The sequence below is a fragment of the Taeniopygia guttata genome, chromosome 7 (genome assembly GCF_048771995.1).
Source record: "Taeniopygia guttata chromosome 7, bTaeGut7.mat, whole genome shotgun sequence".
Lineage (NCBI taxonomy): Eukaryota > Metazoa > Chordata > Aves > Passeriformes > Estrildidae > Taeniopygia > Taeniopygia guttata.
Genome location: NC_133032.1, coordinates 33588439 through 33614423, shown reverse-complemented (window position 1 = coordinate 33614423; position 25985 = coordinate 33588439). Strand labels below are relative to the sequence as shown.

The following is a 25985-nucleotide window of genomic DNA, read 5'->3' as shown; positions in this document are numbered from 1 at the left end:
TGTGCTTTATGAAGCACAATGTCCATTACAAAAGTGCCAGCAGACCCCTACACTGAGGAAATCCTCAGTGTATTAACACACAATAAGAAGATATTCAAAGAACTGTGTCCAACACCCAGGGCAAACTTGTGAGAGCTATTCCAGCAAGCACACACCTCGGATAAGCTCCACAGTGAGCCATGGAGTGCCATTCACACGTGTTGAGGGCTGTTCTACACCTCCTTACCCGAAGTGCTACAGCGAGATGGCTCGACCAGTGTGCCGGCGCTGTCGTAGCAGGCGATGGCTCGCAGCCGCACGCCCTGGCCACACTCCCTGGCCCCTGCCCGGGCCGGCATTCCCGGCTGCAGCTCGGATGGAGCCCCCCTGAGGATGCAGTCAGACCAATTTCCATGGGGCTGGGAGGTGAAGGCCTCGCAGGGGCACGGCTCTGTCTCAACTTGGGGATAAACTTCCGTGTTCTGGCATTTGTCTCGCTTTCTGCTTCGCCCTGTTCCAACCACAGAAATCGGTGTGTTAGCTCAACATCTGCTACTCTTGATAACAACACGTCATATTATTTATACTTGCATGAATTCAACACTTTAGAACCAAGACAATCTGAATGTTAATATTCAGGGATGTTTCTGAAGCATCTATTAGCTGCTGCCAGCACTGTGGCATGCAAGGACAACGTACTTATCTCCAGGGGCAACCAGAGAACTTGGAAATACTGTTCTGATGGGTAGATCAAGGAGTAAAATACACAGTCTTACTCTAGAAATGCTCTGCCCAGAAACTGCTTTGTAATTTCATATAATATCATTTTCCCCTAATTATCTGATGGAAAAAAAAATTGATTGTTTTGTTTCTATTTGTTCACAATCAATGGTTGCCAGGACAACTTCCGGAGGACCCTAAATTAGCTACAACTTCTTTGAGATTTCTTTACAAATTAGCTAAAGATGAGCTGTGCACACAAACCATGCTTTGAAGAAAACAGAAGAAGATAATCCTCGGTAAATTATTAGCGCTGGAAAGCATTTCAATGGTTGTGTTTGCTTTTATGTTTTCCTTTGCTCTGCTCCTTCAACAGGTTTTAAAAGAAGGCTTTCAGTAGTTTTAGGAAGCAGCAGAAGCACCCAAATAAACCCATAGTACAACTCTGCAATTGCACTCTCCATGCCCTCCTCCTGCAGGACTTCAAGCCATGAGAAGGGTTCCCCAGTACAAGAAGAAATAATGCAAAAAAGAGAGGTCAAGCTTCCTGCATCCCTACAACTGTTCAAGGGAACAAATGTCTGTACACAGCCTCTGAAGATAAAAATCAATGCTTTTCTTGGCACAGGTCAGCCAGTGTGCTGTGGGACAATCTTGATGCTGACTGAGCTCAGGAATGTCTTTGCATTTGCCATCTGCACAGAAGGGAGAATTCATCTTCAGCAACAACCTGCATCTGTGTGCCATCCTCAAAATATTCCTTGGGAATCTTGGATGCACTAAAAACACTTTTGCAGAAGGTTTTTAAAGCTTTGATCCCAGAAGAAATGTTTTCTCTTCATTGCAAACAAATAAGATACTAAAACCAAAAGATAAGTTGTATAACTCAACAACTCCCTTTTCAGTGTGGAAACAAGAGCCATTTCACCACAGACAAGCTGGGTCTCATCAATGCCTGTTTCCACACAAATATGTACCAAAGGAAAGACCCCTGACTGTAGACCCTTAATATCACCATCCTTCAAGCCCCAGCTCTTTCAAAATAGTATTGCCAGAGTTCTGGGGAATGAAGAATTTGCCAGCATAAAATGATGCCAAAAAAAAAAAAAAAAATCAATCAGCATCTTTATAGTTTGGTAGATAAACTTATGATTACATTTTAATATATATATTTATGAGGAAATGTAGGTACAACTCCCCATACTTCAAGGAAAGTCTCTTAAGAGACTTTAACTAGGTGTCTCTAATGGCATTTCCAGCTTTTTCTGTTTGAGAAGCCACAAACTCTGAATGTTCAGTTGTATGTTCTGCATTCTATTGCTAAACATGTGAATTTGGGATTTGCCCATGTTTTGCCATCACAACACAAAGCACAACACACTGAGGGGTAAGGATGTTAATAATCTCATGTGACTGGCTTTTTTTCCAACTAGCCCTGCCATCTGCTTTGTTGGAATCTTCCCCTTAAATAAATAAAGTTGTTATCAAAGCCCTATTTTAAGGGGAAAAGTGACATTGATCCCATACTCTTCACATAGAAATATTTTTAGAATTAGTGGTAGTGATATTATCATCTTTACAGACTGTTTTAAAGATTGCTGCTAAAAATACCATCTCCAAAATTTTTTAAGGACATAAACCCATTAATTAAATAGAATTTTCTTTTTAAATTACATTTCTGAATACTAACAAACATTACATATATTAAATATTATCAGGTAGTGCATACTGTACATAAAAATTATAGGAAACATTAAAAATACAGAAAGTGCTTTGTATCCATAATGCAGAGAATTAACTGACTGTATTAATTAACTGAAGACTCACCTAAAAATTGTGTTTTCATTATAATGACTTTGAATTTTGATATGTTCTGTAATAAGTTTTTCACTTAAGTAATTACTAATTTTATATGTTGAATAAATGATGAATTACAAAGTAAAATGAATTATACTATTAAAAATTGAATGGAGGGCAAGTAAATACTTAGCAAACATTAGAAGATTTCCACTAAATTACATTATCAATGAACTCTTAAAAGGAGCCAAAGCATTCACTTGAGCATAGACACATGCAGTTGATGAACAAGATGTACAATTCATGTACACTTACAGAGAGGTGAAATGCAAATGGGTAAAGGACTCTTAACATCACAAAATACTTTTGAAAATAGTATTTTCCTTAAATATTTGGATCGAGTTCCTGTGGACAAGATTTTTTCAAGACTTTTTTCTACCTCTTTTTTTAATGCAAATACAAGGTGGCACCTGTCTCACTGAGTTCTCCTTTTGAAAGGGGGCCAAACCAAAGCCAGTGTCTGATTTGGATGTCCCTTGCTGCTCTCTGGGGCATTGTCACATCCCCACTTGGGACACTCACTACACGTTCACCACTTGCTTTTCAGGACACCTTCACTGGCCAGGGGCTGAGACCACGAGCTCCATCCTGGCAGGAAAAAGGAACCCAGCAAGGTCAGATGGGAGAGACTGGTGGTGGCTGGTCACAAGTGCAGTGCAGGAAAGGAGACAAACCAACAGAACATGGGCATTACAAACCATTTTTGGTCCACTTACTTGAACAGATCTCCATCTGATATAGAACAGATTTTAAAAGGAGATAGGTAGGGCTGTTTAGTACCTTGCACAGTGCTCATAAAGAAAAATCATATTTAGAACTACCTGTAAGTAATTATTCATTATTTTTTACATATTTTTTATAAGATCAGGCACCTATTATTTTGCTGGGGATCAAGCATTTCTCCTATTACAAACATACAGGCACTGGTATAGAGAACACTTCAGAATATGCTCTTTGCCAGAAACTACAGAGCATTGTATAATACTGGGGTTTAATGTGAAAAAGAAATCTTTATCCTTTAATGAGCCACGCTGACGAATGGCAGCTTGAAACCAGTATAAATGTATGCTGTAATTGTTAGTTAGTAAAACACAGAGAACATTCCAGCAGTAATAAATGGAGTAAGAAGACAGCCATGCAACCAAGGACAAATGAGTGAGTCTAGGAGGAAGGAGCAGTGGTGGCCACCACATTTTGCTGCCCTTCAGGTCCCAGCTTTTATCTCAGCAGATATTCTTACAGCAATTTTAGCACTCTACTCCACAGTCAAAATCTTTGAAGCTTCATCTCTATTAAAGGAGCAAACTCAAGCCAGGTACATATTAGCTCTCAAACACAACACAGAAACATGAAAAGAAGTGAGTGTTGAGAAGAACAATAACAGCAAATTTCTTGTAAACCATGTAAGCACAGTATAATTCATTTTTATTTAACTATGCACGTGGGGGAAGACAACTCCCAGCAAAACATGCAGTTCCAAACTATTCACGTCAAGGAGTTTTAAAGCTTTTCAGTTTAGTCAGCATTCAAATAACATAATAACTAACCTTGACAGCAAGTATGGAAGACTGATCCATCAAATGGTTTGAACTGGTGAGTATAATGAATACATGTAAAAGATCAAACAAAGCTGCTCTAATGGTACTGGGTTTTCTTTATTCACGGTATTCATTTGCCCTGTTGAACTGGGGCATACTGCTGAGCACAAAACTCTTGGTTTGAAACTTCCTCTAGAAAATCACACTGATTTGTACTGTTATATGTATTTTCTGCATGCTTCCCAGATCAACAGGTCAGATAAACTTGCACGAAGCCTGGTCACTGTTTCATTTGCTTTACATCTAAAACCAGCGAGTTTTTCTGCACTGCTCCTGTACTGGAATGTGTATGAGGCTGGCAATGATCAGTGCCAGATGAAAAACCCATTAAGAATGTTCTGTCTGGATTTTCCCACCACTCCAACACTCCAGAGGCATTATTCCCAACCAGACAAATATTGTAAAAGATTGTACCTGTGAGTGACCGCCTCCTGCTCCTGGTTGTGTCACAGTCAGAGGAGCAGGCTGTGAATTTAGACCAGGGGGTGAAAGTGCAGTCATCCTTGCAGGGAATTAGGCACTCCTGGACGAGGGCTGGCATTGCTCCTGCCCACTGCAAACAGTCCCCAACGGTGGCAGAGCCCCCCTGCTCCGACAGGCACGTCACAGCTGCAAGCAAGGGGACAGAAATACTTATGTTCTCATATATATATATACAGTATTACACTCTGGACAGTCAGTCCTGGTGTTCTGTGTGAGATTCTCTCCCCTGGATTAACAGGATAAAGCTGATTTGGTTTTAGGGCACTGTTCATGTGTCACTCAGTGAAGCTTCACAAAACCATAAAGACATGTTCTTATTTGACCGGTGTGTTATCTAGATGATGATATAAACCAAATGTTTTCAAGGAAGCAGTCATTTTGAAGGTTTTAGGGACACTTTAACCAATGGTACATTGTACAACTAAGCAAGAAATTGGTAATACTGTGGTCATGTGCCAGAAAACATACTTGGTTGATGCTAGGATTGCTACTCATGGAATTGAAACTGCTTTAAAGGGGTAAAAAAAAAAAAAAAACCGCCCCTGAAAACTATAAAAGAAAGCTTCTTTTTCCAAAACCATCATTTTTTCCATATTTCAGATGAAGGGAATGGCTGAGCACATGCTGCAGCTAAATGCTTATTTCAGCACGGTGTAAGTACCAGGTTTGGCCCCTCCACATTGAGCCCATTAAATATTGTGATACCTCTTATACTCTCACACTTTGTCTGTTGTTCTTTTTTAGAACTAATAATTAATTTTTCATGGTGGATATTGGTACTGTATAGACATGACAAAGAACAAAAGTATTTAATGTATGAATCTGAGTCACAGGAAGCCTAGGATAAAACTTGTTAAATTCAGTGAATTAATACAGTAAGTAATTACAATAAATAAAAATAGTCTTCACATCGTGGGGTCTTTCATTTCATTAATAAAAATTAATTCTTATAAAACCTCCAAGATTATAGGCTATTTATATCATTCAGCATAGGTTAAACAAAGCAAAGGCAGGTCATGACTTGATTAAGGTAATAAACTCAGGGACAGAGTAATGAACTGAATTTGGCCATGAGATTTTAGTCAAGTTGGGTTCCCTGATTCTAGGCAAGTCCACACATTGTATCATAAAGCTACTGAAGATGAAGTTATTTAATACAGATTTTAATATTTAACTTTAACAACCTGTGATATTATTTTATGACAATTGCTAAATAATTCAGGTTTTTGAGGCTGCATATATTTTCCTTGTTGCCAGCATTTAATGTGAGTAAGAGTGCATGAAAAGAAAGGTAAAAAGAACTCTGTTTTCTTACAGTTAAAGGATTTACTGGGGTGTAACTCTGCAATGAATACACATGATTTTCTGGCTTTTAACTACAGCACTGTATGGGAGAAAGGAATGGGTTAGCAATCACCTGGAAATAAAAAAAAAAAACATCTTATTAAAATGTAATTAGATTCTATGGAAAAAATCAGCATTTTGAAAAGCATGCAAAAGGCAAGCAATTGTTAAACGTCTCTTTAGACTCAAGTGACAGCAAATCAGCATATTAATAACCCCTCTAAATTGCTGATCCTCGCCTTTCACTTCCATTCCTGTGACCCTTCCTAGCTCCCAAGTCCAGCTGTGAGCCCTCCCCTCCTCATTACGGGACAGAGGTCACAGCCCTGCATGGGGACACGGCGTGATTGCCCTGTTTGGGAAGGTTAAACAACTCAGAGACTCTGGTGCCCAAGGTCTGTGCAGCCTCATTACCTCCAGCAAGGACACCCCAGGCTTGGCCACACAGCTGTGACCACATGAGGTGTGGCCAAGGGGATGCAGAGCATCTCCTCAGCACTGGAGATGGCAGGACATGAACATCACCTCCAGCGCCAGCCCCACACAGCAGGAATTGGGATTCCAGAGCAAACCACCCACTGCAATGCTCACTGGGAGCTGGCAGAAAAGCACAGCTCATTCCTGACACTATCAATGATGTCAGCACAAGTGGTGGAAGCTCTGGGTATCAATGTCTAAGCAGACACCCCATCACACTGCTGTGATCAGTTATTGTCTAACCCCCCCAGCTTCTGCACAAATGGCCACAATTTTAAGCATAGAAAGAATTCACCAAGTTCACTGAGCCTATTTGGATGCTAAAATAGATGCATATATATATATTTATATATATATATGGACATATGAAATCAGGGAAAATATTTGACAGAGATTATGGAGCTTAAAGAAATTACTGACAATGGAAACATGAGAGATGAAAGTTGAATTAAAATAACAAATAATAAAGTGGATTAGATATTGTATAAGCATGGAGACAAGAAGGGGCTGAAAAGAATATTTAATGTAAACTCTGATAACAGACATAACTCCTGTGACTCTGGCTACACTTAAAACCTGGCTTGAGATGAGCTGCATGAACTGCTAAAATAAACAAAATTATAAAGCAAAAGCCCATTAGGGCATCTGAACAGACTGGGAAGGGGCAGGCAGAAAGCAGCAGAGATGATGAACTCAACTCCAGTGGTTCTGTCAGGAACCAATCCCCTCATTTCTCCTTCCTGCAAACCTCTCAGTTTACTTAGTTTTAACTTCTAAGAGAAAAATATTTTCATATACAGGCACTTCTGAAAAGAAAATGAGAGAAATTTGTTTTCAGTGAACCTTCAGGAAAGTAAAATTATTTATCCTCAGTGGTTTCAAACTACTGATTGGTTTGGCTCATATGTGGTTTATGCTGCATAAAAAATATTTCCCCTTAATCCTCAGTTCTGTCACAATGGTTTTAAATAAACTCATACCGCAAAGCTATTTCTGTTATGTCAACATTTCTTTTGTTTTTTTTTCAAGTGGGATACCTCCAGAGAGCAAACGCAGTCCATTTGCAGTCCTCTGCACTGAGAAAAAAAAATCAGAGTAACAAATCCCTCCTAGGCATAATGTGTGATTTCTTCCATCTCTGCAGCATTTAAAATGGACACAAACATATGACTAAAACAGCTAATAATCGGACACTTCCAAATAAAGGTTTTCAAATTATAACAGTGATTCCCACAAAGAGAGGAAATGTAGGATTTCCTCTTGAACCAGCAGTCAACCCCATCAAACTGGAATTAAACACTTGGGGCCAAACTATGGCATGACATTTTAATGCAATTCCACTGATAGAAAAAGAACTGCTGTCACAAAAAAAAACAAACAAAAAAAACCCCAAACAAACAAAAACAAAAAAAACCACAAAAAAACACCAAAATGCTTTCTCTTGTAATGATAAACATGAGATTGTGAATTAAACTGAAAAGTAGCCAGGTTTAAAAGGTTTAAGAAAATAACTTTTTTTTTCAGGAAAGGGCTGAAATTGTTTAGCACACTGTGTGGATGCACCTGTGAAGGTGCCAACACAACATAGCAATTAATATGAGCAATGAAAATAGCTGCAGATGCAACTGCTTTGCTTCAAGGCTTAAATCAAGTGTTAAATGTAGAGCTTGGGGAGCAAATTTCCCTTTCTGCTGCCACAGGGCTCTGCCAGGAGACTGAGCAAGGACTGCTAAGGGGATATTCAGTGTGACAGTCTCTGTCTTCTGCCTTTGCTTTCCCACCCACAAGCGCGTGTCTGTGTGCCAGCATCTCAACATATGGCACACACAAGCATATGGGAGCTACATTCTGTAACTACATTGCTCCTAAATTGAAAGTAAATAACAGACACTTCTCCTATAAACTTTTAGATGGTGAAATCAAATGTTTGTACACTGTCAGATTGCAGAGGCACTGAAGGAATCCTTGGATGATGTTATGTTATCACCAAAGCAGGGTGTCAGCATCAAGCTGAGGGGACTCAGGTGATCATGCCTGACTTAAGAGCATTGGACATGATCCTAATAAAAGGAATTGTATTGAGAATGAAATGGTACAGGCACAGCATTGCCTCCAATAGGGAAACATAACATAAATTTAATTCCTCTTAAGTAAAAATCCAATTACAGACAACCTCTGTAATCATATTCATTTACCGAAGTTACAATCAATTCTCCTTTAAAAATGCATTCTAACAGATTCCAAAGGGTAAAAAGCCAAAGACTGAGAGTATCAACTATGAACCAGTAGAATTATATTGTACCATGGCACTTTCAATTTGAGAAAAGTAAATTAGTATTTTCAAAACTCTGGAATTAAATGTCATTAGAACATCTGAAAACCATGACTGATAATTCCAGGAAGGTACACTCAGGCCAAACACTAAAACTAAAGCTATGCAGTAGTGCAAATGAAATTACTGGAATTAGTACAGGAACAACAGGATGAGCTATATGGCTAGACAAGAGCTTTAATGCCAAGAGGTGTGGGCAAAATAAGGTCATAATATTCCCTGTCTTCAAATTCTAAGAATTGTTGAAAAGTTAAAGCCAGCATGTAAAGTCAAAGCAATTATTTTAATATGGCTGTTTACCCTCTTGTTCAGAAAAATCCTCACTTCTGTTGTATAATTATTCTTGGTATCCCTCATTGTAATGAGATAACACATCATTGCTTACACGTATCACTACTGGTAAGTGAAAAAGAAGTTAAGGGATAATAAATTAGAAAATTAGAGAATAAAATACTATGAGGGTCAAGACTTGCTCACTCTACGTATAGTCCCATAACTCATGATGATCTCATTTATTTTCTATATTGATGCTCCTTCATACTTATAACAAGTTTCTTCAGAATCCCAGGTGGAACATTTACACTATTATTGGTATGTTAATGCAACCCCTAATTATAGCAGGCCAGAAGCAGACATAATAGAAGACATAAGGCTCTGCTGAGACTCAGATTGAAGTTTAAAGGCCTGATTCTATAAGGACATAATTATAGATTTAACTCCATGCCCGTGGCAGCCTCCTTGGATGGCAGCACTCCCTGCCATGAAGTGTGTCCAAAGTCTGGACTTACAGAAACACACCATCAGATAACCATTACAAGTAAGTCTGAGGAAAAGAACAAATGATGCAAGGAAGGACATCACAGACACAAATCTCGTACAAATAACTGAGGAAGAGCTGAGACAACTAGTTATTCAGCAGGAAAACTGTCTCTGAGGTCACCAGTTTCCCATTCTGTAATTATTAATGATATTGACAGAAGTGCTAAAGGGCTGACAAATGCCACCACGCAAACAGAGCGCTGAATAAACAAAGATCCAACCAACAGGCTCTATAAACAAACAAGGGGAGCCCGAGATGAGCTTGAGATGCAATTAAGATGGTAAATACCAACTGAAAGATAAAGTAAAGCAACTGAAATGGTTTGCACGAGAAGGGGTCAGGGAAGAAATGGGCAGAAAAGTCAGGTGCAGAGCATTAGCATGGAGAAGAGATTGTAATGGGAAAGGGGAGAAGTTTGGGATAGAATTAGAAGGGAGGGAAAAACAACATGCAAAACTGTGAAGATCCTTCTCAAGCTAGAGGCCCATGCTGTAGCTGTCTTTAGGCTGGCTTCTCTCTGCAGCCTTTCCACAGTAAGGCGTGCGTGGGGTTGATGTAGGCACAGAAGCCTCAGAAAGAAATGCAGCTCCAGCTGAGGGCCAGCAAGGTGGGAGGGCACCTCCAGCACCATTCAATGCCTTCACCTGGGCTCACCTCTCCTCCATCTAAAATAACTCCTCAGAGTGCAATTTTAATTTGATATTCATGGATGAGGCAGTCAATTATTTGGTTTGGAATACAGGATCTGAACTGCTGTAAGAGCTGAGCTGCACATGTCAGTCTTGCCAAGCTGTGACTCCTCATCTGTGAACCACAACTACCCACTGTTAGAGGAGGAGCAGGAGAGAACTTTTCCATTGCTGTAAAGCCCATTCCTCCTCCCACCCACACACTGAAGGCAGAACACAGGATTGATATATTAATGTTGGGCACTATTTTTATACAAGTGTTTTCGTATTCTAAGTGGTTTATACTCTGCCTGGCCAGGAAGGCAAAATAATATGAGTTTTTAATGTTTCAAATTTACTTTGTCCAGAGAATAGCTGCAATCTCAGTGCTTCTACATTATGCAATCAGTCTAAAGAATCTTTCACAATTTTTCCCAAACATTATTATAGGTTTTGAATTGCTTTTACTTTCATTTTCTATTAAAAAGAAAATCAATGGAAGTGCATTAGATGATTAATGATAGAAATTATGCTCCTTTCAGAGAACATAAAATACAAAAACATGTTAATTTTTTTCCTCCTTCTGTGGCCCACAATTACCAAAATTACTCGAGTTCAATTTCTTTGTAGCACCTATCATCAAGTTATATTTAAGATGAATTATTTATTGCACAACTTGAAAATAAGACTAAGCCATCCTGCAATAAATACATGCATTGAGATGACAGCAAATACAGAGAATCAAATATGCCAAATAACACGAGCGAGAGAGAGAAAATGGAAAACAAACACAACATTACAGTATTTCTAGTAACTCAAGTTGGAAAATTACTTAGCTGATTAAGCAAGCACTGACTTCCTTTGCAGTGAAGCACAGATACTAAATCCAGAACACAACACTAACACATCCACATATCCACAACTGCCCCAACATTAGATTTAAAATATGATGGTCCAAGGTAACACCTCAAGACTTGAGCCCACCTTTCCTCATCAGCTCCCCATTCCCAAGCTCTGGCTCTCCTTATTTTGGCATTCCAGACTCAAACTACTCTTGCCCCTTTGCTCATGACCACCAGCTAAAGCTATTGGGACACACAGGCTCTTCAACAGCTTTTCAACTCATCCTAATCTACATTCACCTCATGGAAAGTGCTTTCAAAGTTTTCTGAAATACCAATGGATTTTGTATATATGGTCCTGCATAAAACTTTTCACTCTATCACTTTTCTACCATAAAAAACAGATAAGAATACAAAATGCTTTGAGGTCTGAAGTCTGGCTACTCATCTCCAGTCTAAAACTGATAATGCAACTGAAATTACTTTGACTGAGACTAATAAAAACGCATACTCAAATAATTCATGTTATCTAAATTAAGTATCTTTCAGCCATCATACATTATTGTCCACCTCACGAGAGAAAAATAAAGATACTGGACTTGAGATTCAAGGGTCAGCACAGTGTAAGTACAGTAAAGACACTGTATTTAGATTAAAGTTAAGAGAGGCAGAAAGAGAATGTAAAAAATTTCCCTCCCACAGCCTTGAAAAATGAAATGTTTGAGGGTTTTCAGGAGATTTACCCAGTGGGAAAACTAAGTAGGCAGACTGGAATCCCAGGAACAGCAAAGTCATACTCTAATGTGTGGGAGCTCCATACATATATACATAATATATAAATTATCCATCCTTTGGATATTTGGATATAAAAGAATGGCTTTTCCTGCTTTTTCCCCAATATTCCTACTGTGCAGGGGAAAAGTGTTTTTTGGAAACCCTATGTCAGGGAATCTATTCTTCATCAGGAAAAAAAAAAAAAAAGAAAAAAAAAGAAGAAAAACAAAACCAAAAAAGACACCCAAATCCTCCAGGAGAGACAAACAGTCCAAGGCTGTATTTCTAAACTGGGCATACAAAAGATGCTGATTTCCATAAGTATTAGGAGTGGTATTTCCCCTGGCTCATGCTAAATGAACTTTTTCGTGTGTGAATGAAGCAGATCCAATAGCTTTGCCTCTTACAAATAATAAAAATAATAAAAATAATTACACCCATCTTCCCTCAGGTTTGCTGTTCAGACCATTCTCACTGCCAGTACATTCCTTTTTATTTCTCTTTTGAAGCTAACAGATCTAAAGGGACTATTTGTTTTTTCCTTCTAGTCTCTTAAAAACAAGGCAGAAGATCAGAGAAGATGCAAAGGGAGACATCTTACAGGACTTTGTGATTTTCATGCAATGATCTTCTCTTCCTTTCTTATGGGCAGAAAAAATAGAAACATTTCTTATTTGGCTGCTGCTACTCATCTTGAATTTTCATTAAGTTGTTATAATTGGGGGGTTATAAAGTAGATTGCATTACTGCTGCAACAATGGGAAAACACAATTATTTCAACAGGAAAACAAAAGATCCTATTATATTTTCTTTTTAATGATTCTTTTATGAATAAAGCATTTGTTTGCAAGAATTTGTTTCTAAAGAAATTACACAATCCAAACACTGATCACAATAGGATTAGTCATGTATAGCAGATGCAACATTTGGACACAGAAAGTTCTCTATCATTATTCCTTTACCATTGGTACAGATAATATAACTGATGGCTTACTTAACTGAAAAAAAGCAATCAAATGCAAAAAAAAAATATATAAAATACAAGAGAACATAAATTGCATCAGACCCAGAAATACTTTCCACCCTGCTGAAAGATTATTAGGACTAGTAATCTTCATTCCAGGCAACCACAGCCTGGGACACTGCACTATGCACTATGCTGCATTTTCTTTTATTACAGTCTTTCCAGTACAAATCATTTTAATCTTGGCTATAATAAATCACCAGTTAGACTCTCATCTTCTACCCTCTTTTCACCTGTGAAGTTTTGTTCATCTTTGTTGGAGCTCAGAGCAGTTTCTCCCATAAAATTGCTCTCTGTGTGAGTCTTTCTTGATGCAGAAGGTTTCTGCCAACTGTCATTACAAGATCAGAGGTTCAAATTGAGGAGCACTTAAAGCAGAGGAAGGTCATCTTTGGAAATTAAATTGCAATAAAATTTTGTAGAAGTGGAGGTGGCTATTCACACTGTGCCACTGCAACAACAGCAGACCCACATTTACCTCACATGCTCATTCGAGAGTGGTTGGGCCACAAGGATTTATTATCAGTTTCCACCTCCTGTAAGAGCAGTGTGTGTTTATTATCAGTTTCCAACTCCTGCAAGAGCAGAAATTCCCCTCACAGCAGCAGCAGGGGCTGTGCTCCCCTCTGGAGATGCAGGACCCAGCCAGGGAGGGCATCACGGAGGAGCAGACCTGGGGCTGCCTCGGTGACACAAAGCCCAGAGGAACATCTGACCCTTCCTTCCCTGAAAAGGGAATGAATTCTATCTCAAATCATGCCCATGACCCTTAAAAACAAGGGAACATAACCAAAGGGACTTCCAAAATTTCCAAAAATCGGTAATTATTTCTTCCATTTTAGAACAAGTTATTTAGAATATAAAATTCAATGCAAAAACAGCTGAATACTTTGAAAATCCATCAAGATTCACATCACACTTCCTTTTCAGAAGTGAGAACTGATATTTGGTATTTTAACTGTGTATTTCAAAGAAACAGTAAATAGCAGCTTTTTAATTCCTCAGAAGCCCAGAGGAAAGGGAACTTTCCATACAAATGTGCTGTACTTGGGAGAACAACTCTTGCTGTTGCTATAATGAAAGTATAAATACAGCATAGCAGGAATTCATAGTAATTTGTTTCTATGAGCAAGTTTGACATGGCACAGGCAAATAAATTCAGATTGTACAGCACACAGAAGTGAGACATTCTCTGAGCTACTGCGCTGGCATTTTGCCTTTCCTCCATCATTCACTGCATCAGACCTTTGTCTCAATTTCTCTCTAAACCTTTGTCTTGTCCTGTCTGAAGGCCCACGCTCCAGGGTTATATCTTATCAGTTAATTAACTTTTAGAATGGAAAGGCAGCAAAAATGACTATATAAACTTTTGCTCATATATATCAAAGCCAGTGTCAACCAGTGTGGTTCCTGTGTACCTAATCCAGGAGACTTATAATAAAATCTCATCTTCCATTTACAGCCTGAGGCAATAGTAGGTCTTGCAGAGAGAAATGCGAAGTGATGAGGTTTAGTAGAGTAATAGCATTGCTCAACAGTTTAAATATTGGTCTAGTTACTGAACTTTATGCCAGGGGGTTCTGGCATTACATTATTAAATGCCAGTATTTCATCCACGGTCTTCACCTACTCGGAATAATGCATAATTCATTTCAGAAAAAAAACCAATCTTGCAATTTAAGATATTTTTGCTTCCCCCAACTCCCCCCCCAAAAAAAACCCCTTGAATGTAAATCTACTTTTCAACAAATGAAGGCTGCACTAACAGGGAAGTATGGACATTGTGTGTGTGTATAATATATGAGTTCTTCACTGCAAATTAATGAACAATTTAGCAACAATATACTAGAAGCAATAAAGACCACTGCCTTCATTCAGGCCTATAAGGTTGGTGCCAACAAGGAATAAGAGAGAAATTGATTGAGCTGGAAAGTTTGAATCAACAAATAAGGAAGAGGAGGTTCCTCGGAGGCAACTTTGATTTTTATTTTACTGACTCTTCACCTCACATCAGCAGATCTCACTGATGTGTACTAAAAAAAAAAAAAAAATGGGGTAAGAAGAAATTGAACAAGAGCCAGTTTTTGAAAACCATTTTTCCCACAGTTCAAAATTTCAGTGAAAAACCCAGCACTGGAAAGGATGAAACACAGAAAAAGAATAAAGAATCTGAATGGGAACTGGAGCCTGACAGGCTGGGAGCATGCAGCAGCCCCTTGCTCAACTCCAAGCACACCTCTTCCACCCAGAGAGGATCACACCCTCAAGTTCCTGACTGCTGTCATTCCAGAAAAGCTGTGTGACCTGGCATCAATATATATAGATACACTTCTTAAAATTTACTGTCATTCTTGATTTTTTAAAATTTATTTTTAAGGGTATTTTGAAATAGGTTTATTAGGATGCTTTCTAAATAAAGTTTCACCAAGACCAGTTTTTGGAAGTCAAGAAAACTCCCTATCATTTTGTTTCAATAAAATGCAAGAGAACACACTGCAGATTACCATATCAGTACTTTTGATTTACTCACCTTTTCAATATGAAGACAGGCAATTCCCATATATAACTTTATTCCAAAGCTGTGACCTTGACTTCTACCAAAGGTTCAATTGGATGGGTATTAGTTCTGAGGCAAGATGAAGGAAGAAAGGCGTTCTCCCAGATAACATAATAAACTGTCAGCTACAGTTTATGAAATACTACTGTTTCAAATAGATGATCTGATTTAATATATGTTGACTGTCAATTCAAAAATTATGACTCAGTTATTACGTAGCACAGTGACTACAGAGCCTGAATTACTTTTTTGTCTCATAAAGCATTAGGTGTGAAAACCAAAGACATCCTCACAGCCTTCCATGTAAGGTTCCAAAGTAAAAGAATAATCCTAAATTAAATTAAATACCACATATTGAAGGTGTATGGTTAACACACACAAATTTGGATTTTGTCTAAAGGTAAAAAAAAGGTATTGAAAGTACTATTGGTAGAGTTATTGATTACATCAAGATGAAAAAAAAGTTTTCCTCTAGTTGTTGAAAATCATAAAGCAATGCATAACATGGCTTTTTTAGCTATTAACCCACTGTCCTAGGTACTCATACAACTGTAAAAATACAGTGAAGCTTAAAAAAAACCCACCCCAAATCACATTATCTCCTGGGAGTGATGAGAATTGTGTGCTTGTATAAACTACATACACAGGATGTAATCTCTTTCTCTGCTCGACTTAGTAAATGCAATTTTTTCTAATAAAATGAAAAATAGATGAGCTACCAACACTGATGTGTCTATCAATAAATGAGAAGTCTTGATGAAACTCCCATGTTTTCCAATAGAGTAAAAACACAAAAAACCCCTGAGATTCATACAGTGCTTTGAACAGATTCTTGTATCTTACACTGCCCCTATAACAGCTTGTTTCACATTGTTACATAAAATTATTCTAGAAAACATAAGTGTTCACTGGAAGCAAGGACATGGGTTACATCTCAGTTAAAAGATGTAAGATTGGTAGTTCTCTCATAGCAAAAGGATGAGCAAAGATTGTAAAGAAGTGAGGAAATGTTTAACTCTCTAATTTTTCAAATGCTTATCTACCTTTCTACTGTATGTGTTTAAAATGCAGTTTAATACACTTTCCATTATAGCTCCAGTGTGAGTCTTTAGCAACAACCTCAAACAAACACATTATATAGAATCACCTCCCAAAATCAAATTATTTTTTATCAACCAAAAATCTGCTACGCCTACAAAAACACTGAATAAACAGCAGTCACCTACTACCAGTATTAAACAGCTCTTCTCAGAGTAACTTACAAGAGGAAATAAAGAAGTGGGACCCGATTTTTGTCCCTCACAGGCTGCCCAATGTTCCCACACTGGGAAATACAGAGGCAGTGCCAGGTGAGACACCCAAATCCCTGTCCCAAACTCTGATGGCTCCTCCATCATCTTCACATGACAGTTCATCTTCAATAACTAAGGTGTCACAACATCAATATATTTACTTAAAAACAGACTGAATTTTTTTACAGTTGTCACACTAACATGCATTTTGGGGTGAATCCCTGTTGCAGTCAATATTTAAAAGGCGAATTCACATGACTGGAATAGTAACATAAGCGGGTATTTATGTTCACTTCTAGAATAGCATGTAAATAATGGTGAAATGTATTTTATCCATAAATTTTACAAATTTTCCATCTTTGAAACAGTTTATAGAGAATGACTGGTAAAATTTGGTGTGATACAATAAATTCCACTCAGCATAGAGCATAAGCCATGAGCAGGAACAAATGGGGAACAGCTGGGATGGGCAGGTTGACAGACACATTCATATAAACATATTTGCACTAAAACTAAGTATGGCATGCTGGAAAGCTGGGCTGGCAGGGAAAAGAAAACTGAATAAAGGTGCAGCTCAGAAAAAAAAAAAGAGAAAAGACAAAGCAAAAGCTCCTCTGTGAGGGAATAGGCACAACCACAATGGGGATAATCTGGAGTGTGAGAGATCAGCTGAGCTCAGACAAAAGCTATTCACTGCCCTTGGAACTAAAACAACAACAAAAAAAGGTGAAAATTAGGTCAGGTTCCTGTGGATGCATGCAAAATCAGTATTAGCAACAGGCATTAAAGATAACAAAGGACCCTCCTGCAAATGTCCTGGCAAAAGCCAGGCACCCTCCACTCTCCCACCCACCCCCTCAAAACCCAGGCTCTCACCACCCTTCCCAGGCCAGGACAGCTGCATTCCTGGGAGTGGATTTCCCTACAAGGAAAGGGTTAGCAAGGATACACCAGCTATTCCAAAAGTGTCTGTTCTAATGGATCCTGGCTCTAGCAAACTTAGAGGAACTGATCTCAATCTGTCAGAGGTGAAAATCAGCTAATTTTTGATTTGCACAAGAGCATTGGAACAAATAATCATCCAACAGGGACAACCATACTGAAAAAAAAAAAAAAGGAAAAAATTAAATACATCAATTTTCTGTACTAAGTTGATGGACACAGTGAAACAAAAAGACAGGCATTTAGAATAGTTGGCTTCCTTGAGGACAAAAACCCTAAAAATGCTCAGCACCGTGAATCCTAAATGACTTCCTTAGTAATTAAATTACATTGCATCAAAAAGCACATGCCTTCAGGAGTTTGATTCAAATGTGCACACTCTAACCAGGAGTAACTGGGTATGCCAAGATTGGGTGGGGTTGACATAAAAACACATAGAATGCAGAGCACTGAAGAAAACCTCTGAAATGGAATACAGCCTTTTGCTTTATGATAATCTCTGACTATTCACCACTGTTGTATTACTGAATTTTGTTATTGTATCTGAATACAATTTGATTTTATGAGATCTTAAATATTACCTTTATAAACACTTCATGGGATGTTGACTCTCTACCTGCAAATTGCTTATTTGCTTATTGTATCTGTTCACTGATGCCACTGCAATAGCTTATTTTTGCATTAGCTTCTTTGTTGAATCTAGTTTATCTTCTGAGCAAACTCTGAGATGAAATTTTTAATAAGAAATCTTAAAAAAAAAAAGCTATAACTGTAACTGGTAAAGACATTTTCCCTTATAGTGTTCTGTTTGCAGCATAATTCAATCAGGCTGTTTATGCCAGTTAACTGAGATTTCAGAAAGTACTTTGTTTATCATTTAATCAATATGAGTTGAGCAACCTAGAAAGATTTTTAAATAGTAAGCTAAATTCTGTTCACTCCTCCCGCAACTTTACCCAAGTTTCAGACTTCTGCTCAATACTCTCCACACTTCATTTCTTTTGCCTCTGCCATTCTGACTGTGCAAACTCAAAAGCAATAAAAACCTGTGGCTGAATTCCATCTACAGAACACATTAACTCGTTTGCAAGTAATGGAAGACAACGATGACTGCACTGGGAGAAAATACAACAGGATCATTGGGCTCCCCTCATCAACCTATTTGACAGCTGCACTCGTGGACCCATCACTTATTCCACTGCAAGCCTGAACATTTACATTCCACAAAGCATATAATCAATTTTTATTCAAATACAGCCCAAGAAATAAGAGTATTTAACTTCTGGAAACACATTAGGTGATTATTTCATTCATAGCAAAAATGTAATACCTGCAAAACCAGAGAACCAACTGCAAATTGCTAATATGTTTCATTATTATTAAGTCTGCCCCTTGGAAACACCAGCAATTAGGGTCAAATGAAACTCCATAATCCTTCTACATTTCTTTCATAGTTGCCTCCAGTATTTACAGTTACCTGTGAAATTCATCTAACAAGGAAAGGCATCTTTGAAAGGCTTCAGATAAGACAATTGGAGCAGACACATTTTGCCCTGTCTTTCATCAAAGTATTTAAAATTACAAAGTTTATGCTTTTATATCGGATTTGCAGAGTATTAACATTTAAATAAGCTTTAAAAAGGGGCCAGATATATAATCTAAACCCCAAAATTAATAAAAAAGCAGCCATCTTCCTATAACCACTACAATTAATCATTGTGATGAACAGAGAGGAAGCAATCCATCTCACCATGCCACAGAGCTGATGTAGCTCTAATTTTCACACACCACAAAAATTAATTATTATGAGCAGATGTGCCTAGATTACAGGAAAATTTGTACTCTATGAAACCAGGCACTGAAGGTATGTATTTACCTATAAAGCACAAATTTGTCCCTGTGTTTTTGGAGGTTTGCTCACATGCAACTACATCAGCAACGTGGCCTGCATGAAAATCATCCAATCTCACAGGATGGAGTTCTGCACTGCTTTTTGTGTGCTCCACCAAGTAAACATTGCAAAAAGGAACTGTAAAAGCACCTACTGGTCCAAGCAGCTCGTCACCAACAGGGCAGTTCTGATCTGTCCTGATGCCTTGTGAAGGCTGACCTAGAGCAGAGACTAGACAGAGCTAAAGAATAAAGTAGGAGGCCTCAATGGATCCACCCTGGGCAGCACAAGAGCCCAGCCAGGGCTGCACCCAAAGTGAACCCAAAATGGTCACAAAATGGACAAACAGTCACAGGGTCTCACACTTTCGTAAGTTTTGGTCCATTTGAATATTGGAGTAATTTGTGCAATTATAGCTTTAGGTTATGAAGTCCCATCCTTCTTGTTTTTCTCTCTTCAGTCCATGCTGTTAATGCTCTTGGGGCTGAGATCTGGATCATTTGCCCTTCGTGCCCAGCTGGAGAAGGAACTGTTTTCTCTCCCTGCTCTGTGAAGAGAGCTCACCATCCCCTAATATGAAGCTCAGAACTACACACTAAAGCAGTACAGATTCTGAAAAATATAAAAGCTAAAACCTGAGGCATCAGTCCCACAAATTCTCCACCGTGCCCTGATCAGAGAATGTCTGTGACCACATCCCGTGTTCCGGGGTTAAAATGCAACAGAAGAGACAATTCCCCAAACTCCCTCAAGAGTTGATGTCTGCAGTAGCTGCTCAGTTCCGCAGGCCTATTTACGCTTGATTTTCTCAAATGCTGTTAAGTGCCTATTATGAAGCTGCCCTCCAGAAGCACAAGGAATAAATAAGTGGCTGCAAAGGCCCGTGGTCAGCAGGGCAGTGGCTGGGGAAGGCTGCGTGTCCCAAGCGCGGCTGGAGCGCTGCCCAGCACGTCCCACATCCCCCGAGGATGCGCTGATCTCCTTCACCCTGAATTAAACACAGCTGGAGTAGATGGCCTTGGACAAGCCTATCACATTTTAATAGCTTGGTAAGATCCCCTCATCCTGCATACCTCGAGTTCAGGCACTTCCTCTGCCTACACAAAGACCTAAAATGAATAAAAACTGAGATATAGAAAGTTGATATCTAAAAGACAGTAGGAAAGATATAACTTCAATCACCTTGGGGCACATCAGAGAAAACAAATATATGATTGCAGGGCTGAAACTTCAGTGAACTGTCAAAAAGAAACAATAGTACTGACCTGAATTGATCAGAAAAGCGGTAAAAAGTAACATTTGCTACAAGGCTTCACATCCAAGATTCAAATTTAACACTACAAAGTACTCTGCTTCAGGAGAACTCTATCAAATACCAGAATATATTATTCAAAACTTTCCTTATTTCACAAAGCCAATATCAGCAATCCTTTAATAAATGATGCAAGCCTCTGGTAAAACCAGCAGCTGCCAGCAAAAAAATTGACTTTAGAAAAATCTTTGTTAGAAGGTGACATATTTTTCATTACTATCTATTGCCATCAAGTATAGAGATGGCTTTTTCTTGTGTAGTAATTTTATTCCAGAGAAATTCCAATTTTTGGATGAAGTTTCACTTGATTTATTATAAATAAAGAAAACGGAATCTTCTCCTGAGTCTCTTCAGAACCAAATGGATGACAATAAGGGAAGTGGAGAAGGGTTGCTTCCAACAGGAAAAATGTTTGGAAGCATTACTACTGCAATCATCAGACTCGGTTTAGAAAGTGCTAACACACCACTCAGAATTTTTAATATTTCTGAACATATTTAGAAACTGTGCCAGCAGAAAAGAGCACCACTGGACACCCAAAGCAAATGTAATATCGACCAGTTCACAGACACCTGCTGTATTCTCACAAGTGCAAGCACTTCATAAGCATCCCTGTCACTTCCAGTTACTGTTCTGTCACTTTAGTGCACCTGTTTGAAAGACAGGTGCTGGGAATTTTGAAAGACAGTTTGATTCAAGGCTATTCATTTATTCTGAAATTGAAATCTCATGTCTAAAACCTCTACTGCAGACATAAAGCAATTGGAGTAACATTAATATACAAATTCAGAGTCAACAAACAAGACATCAGGATTCCTTTTATACCTTTGTAGCATGACACTTCTTCAAAAAATCTTGTGCTTGAAGATTTATGATAAGCCATACTGATGAGCTCTGCCATTTAGGATGCTAATATTCACAGGGAGTATTAGTTCTTAATTATTGAAAGAAACTTTACTCAATAATTTCCATTAAGAAGTGCTTTCTAAGTAATGCAGAAAAAGGGAAAGTGCAAACTGAAATTTTTATTGCATTCCTCAGAAGGAAATTCCCCAGACAGGTCAAACCTTGGGAGTCTGACAATGAACAATGTATGCTATAAATCAAACCCTGCATTCCTTTCAACATCCTTATTTTCCTTTCACCAACAGTTGGGTTTGTTTGTTGATTTGTTTTTCTCTTTCTTGGTCTGGGGTTTTTGTTTAGAGTTTTTTTGGGGGAGGTTGTTTGCTTGTTTGGGTTTGTTACTTTGGTTTTTTTCCCAGGAGGTAAGAGGTGGAAGTCCAAACAATTGACAGAGTCTTTGAATGTTTCATTGATTTAAGCAGGATCAGCATCTCAACCCAGTACTGTCTATCTCTCAAATTAAAAGTCTTTGGTTCTACCATACTGTAAGAAGAAACAACTGGTCTTCATTCTTCCAATTAATGGCTCTGGAATGTCTCACAAGCTGAAAATCCACTTGACTGAGACCATTATGGACAAGAAAGAGGTTATTTGGGCAAAGACTGTGAGAGTAACATCTCTAGCATTTTCCTGACAGCTAATAGCATAAAAGCTTTTTAATAAACTTGCTTATTTTTGGTCATGCTTCAAGCTTTCCTATTTAAAATGTCTAATTGAAGAAAAGTTCTCCTTAAGGCCATTTTCAAGAGAACCTGCATTTTATCCTACTCAGCTCAGATGAATTTTTAACAATTTCCCTATGAACCGCAGCAGCTTCGGCATGAATTGTCTTTGGAGTTGTAAACAGCACAACTGTGACATACAGGAAATTAAAATTTTATAAAACCAAAAGTAGATCTAAATCAGTACTGAATGAGCCTCCCTCCACATGGAGAGGTGAACAAGAGGGGTGTGAAAGTGTTATATAAAGTAAACAAAAAAGGAGACCAACCAGGACACAAACACCTCAAGAACAAAGGATGATTCCATTAAATTGAAAATCATCAAGAAAGTAGAATAGCTTGCTCACTGCAGGGTTACCCCATTGAACTGAGGTATGCCAGACACACACAGGGGCCAAAAACCAGCAACCAAAATGAGCTCACTTAGAATATTAAGGATCAGAAACCCTCATGTTTCAGGCACTAAGAAACAAGAGTTTTAGGATGAAACAGCTCCTGTGTTTCTGACAAAGAGCACACAGAAGACTGTGTGAACAGGTCTGCTTACAACCCACCCATGGCCACAGAAAAGACTTCTGCACAAACCATGACGTGTCGCCACCCAGGCCTACTGCTCACAGAATACAAATTTCTCAGGATTTGTCTGCAAAGCCTGAATCAAGTGGTCATAACTAGGATTTTAAATCACTGGAAGCTAATGGTAAAAACAAGTCATAATTGAGAGGGCCTGTCTCCAGTTTGACGGAGAGATTGCTCTTCATTATGTCTCTCATTATGCCTTTCATCCTCCTGAGTAAGTCTCAGCACAGTTTGGATCTCCTTGGACCTCTTTCATCTACTATACTCTGTTTAATGACAATCCATCTTTTAAAAAGGACCCCAAAAACGACTTTTGCCAATGATAGTTGCTTAGATCATACAGACTCCACACTAGATAAAAGAAATCTTGGGAGGACCAAAGAGAGCTGAACTTAATCAGAGGGATGAAAGACAAAATGAAAATCTATCTACCCTTACATTTAAAAAAGGAGTTTCCTTCAGATAAGACGATCTCAACTCTCTCCCTCTGTGCCTGTTAAATAGGGTGTGAGCACTGTCAGATCCTGTGGGACTTTTATGACTGAGATGCTCCAGCAATTCCTGCAAATTGTACATATTTGTATGGGGCTGTCTGAGGTGACCAGGCCACTTCCTATTGATCTAAAACCCTTTTGCCCCGCATCTTCCCTCCTTCTTGCTAATCAAGGCAGAAACACATAGCCTGGCAAGCTTTGATGTCCCTCTGCTTTACTTCTCATTATTTTGATCTTTTAACAATCCTTCTATTGGTACATGCCCTTAGTGTACATTTTCAGGATCCGTGCCTTCTGGCTTCAAAAGATTGTTCTACTTGATTATGGCTTTTTATTCCTTTCCCCAGAAAACAAATGCTCTGTGTGGCACTAAGAGGCTGATATTTGTTTTGTTTATCAGATAGGAACAGTACATAGTTAAGCTAGAGAGCCTGCTTATTCCCTTCTACAGAGTGGAATATACTGTCCTGGTTTTGAAGGAAATCAAATACGTATAATTTATCTGATGCAGTCTTCATCATCTTTATTTTACAGAAAGTCTACAGATCATTGAGTTGCCTTTGGATAAAATGCTGCACTGTAGATTGCTGTCAGGACAAATTCTCTAAGAGTCTCCTCAATTTTTATGTTGCTGGCATAAGGCTACAGTGACAGAAATGACTCAGAGTCTCTCTCCTGCTATTAGTTCACGTCTATAAAGTAATGTCTTGCCAATTCTCCTCCTGCCTATGAAATACTCTCAGAGCAGCTCTACCTGAGGTGGAAGCTGGGCAGACCCAGGCTGAAATATAGTTTTAAGTGTCCTCTGATGCCTGCTGACATCCCCCATTAAAAACAGGAGGGCAGTCCACCATCACTCTTCTGTGAATAACCTGTCACAGGCAAACCAGTATCAATCTTCCTTCCCCTTGTCCTATCAACTCAAACCCAAAGAAAGAAAAATTGATCTAGGGGAACACATTACCTGGAAGATCAGTGGGATGTAATACAATATGAGGACAAATTTCCATGTCCTACTGCAGTGCCCAGCTGCAGATTCCAGCCATGCACATTTGCATAGACACCTCTGCTACAGTACAGGTTTTAAGAAATTGGCCCAGGATGATTTCTATGAAAACAGGTGATTTTACTTCTCATAAATTAAATGGAATACCAAAGGCAGCCAAAATGCTCAGAGAGATTGATCCACTATACCTCACATAGCCTCATCTGTACCCTTCCTTCCCCTCCTGCTCCCAGTCAATTCTAATACTACAAAACTGAAATTAATCCCATGGAAAAGCTCTTTGGGAGAGGATAGCTTCCTCATTCCACTGGTGCAGGGAAGGTTAAAAATGCATACATATATCTATGCATGATATCAGCATGGTATTTTTGTCTCCTCCTCAATTTTTCCTTGTTTCCCCCTTTGTGAAACACTGACACACATTTCTGCATGAAGCAAATCTATTATCAAAGCTACAGTTAAAAACAGATCAAACCTTATAGGTAAACTGATAGAAATCTGACACAAGCAATTTGGACTCATGTAGTCCCACATCCATACTGCAGTGATCATTCTCTCCATCTCCTGTGTGCAGATATGCACAGTTGACTGAGAATGAAGATTAGTTTTAAATGCAAAACCAAGGGTAAAGTTTCATTAAGCTCAAGAGATTTTAATTCGTTCAGTGCTATTCACCAGAGGTAGACTCCTAAATACTTAATTTCTTTCTGTTAATGAAATTTGGGTATTTTGAAAAAAGAGGTTCCTAATCTGTTCTGAATCTACTGGCAAACCAGGACTTGGAATTACTCAAAAGAAAGTTCTGGTGTTTTTATCTGACCTCAATTGTTTGCCATGACTTATAGTGGCAGAAGGTGTTATGGAACAAAAGTAAAAGGGATGATTGCCTGTTAAATATATTCTGCTTTATGAAACAGAAGAATAAATTTCAAGAACTTGGAGATGAGAAGGAAAACGTAAGCAACACATGCTTTTATGATGGGTGTTTTTTTCCCAAGAGGATCATGCCAAATAGATGTCTGAATTCCAGACTTTCCTCTACAGTACTGCTGCCCACCTTTCTACAGTGCAAGTGTTGCGTTTGACTTTTTTTTCTTTAATGAATATGTCACTTTTTTAATTTCAGAGCATGCTCAAATTTATCCAACATGTATTTCTGGTCTGCTCTTCAAAGTACTCACAATTTGCTGTTACCCAGATGTGTTACAGATGTGCTCTCTAGTGCATCATCCACGCTGTTAGTGACAGCACTGATGACAGCCCAGGGTGTCTGTGCCCCATGGGAAGCTGTCAGGATCTGATCAGAAGCCATCTGAAACAGCCTTCCTGGCTGACAGCAAACAGCTGATAACAGAGCTTGCATTGG

The 25985-nt window shown here is 38.6% G+C and overlaps 1 protein-coding gene across 3 annotated transcripts in view; it reads right to left on the bottom strand.

Moving 5' to 3' along the window:
• Positions 1-25985, bottom strand: part of THSD7B (thrombospondin type 1 domain containing 7B) — a 296770-nt gene that overhangs the window by 91130 nt on the left and 179655 nt on the right. For all 3 annotated transcript variants that reach the window (XR_012056843.1, XM_030278109.4, XM_072931724.1), the window contains exons 14-15: positions 4569-4763; positions 227-490 (exon numbers count right to left, since the gene is read on the bottom strand). Coding sequence is in view for 2 of the 3 variants with exons in the window: in XM_030278109.4 (XP_030133969.4) it covers positions 227-490; positions 4569-4763 (459 nt within the window). In the remaining variant the exon portion in view is untranslated. The remainder of the gene's footprint in view (positions 1-226; positions 491-4568; positions 4764-25985) is intronic.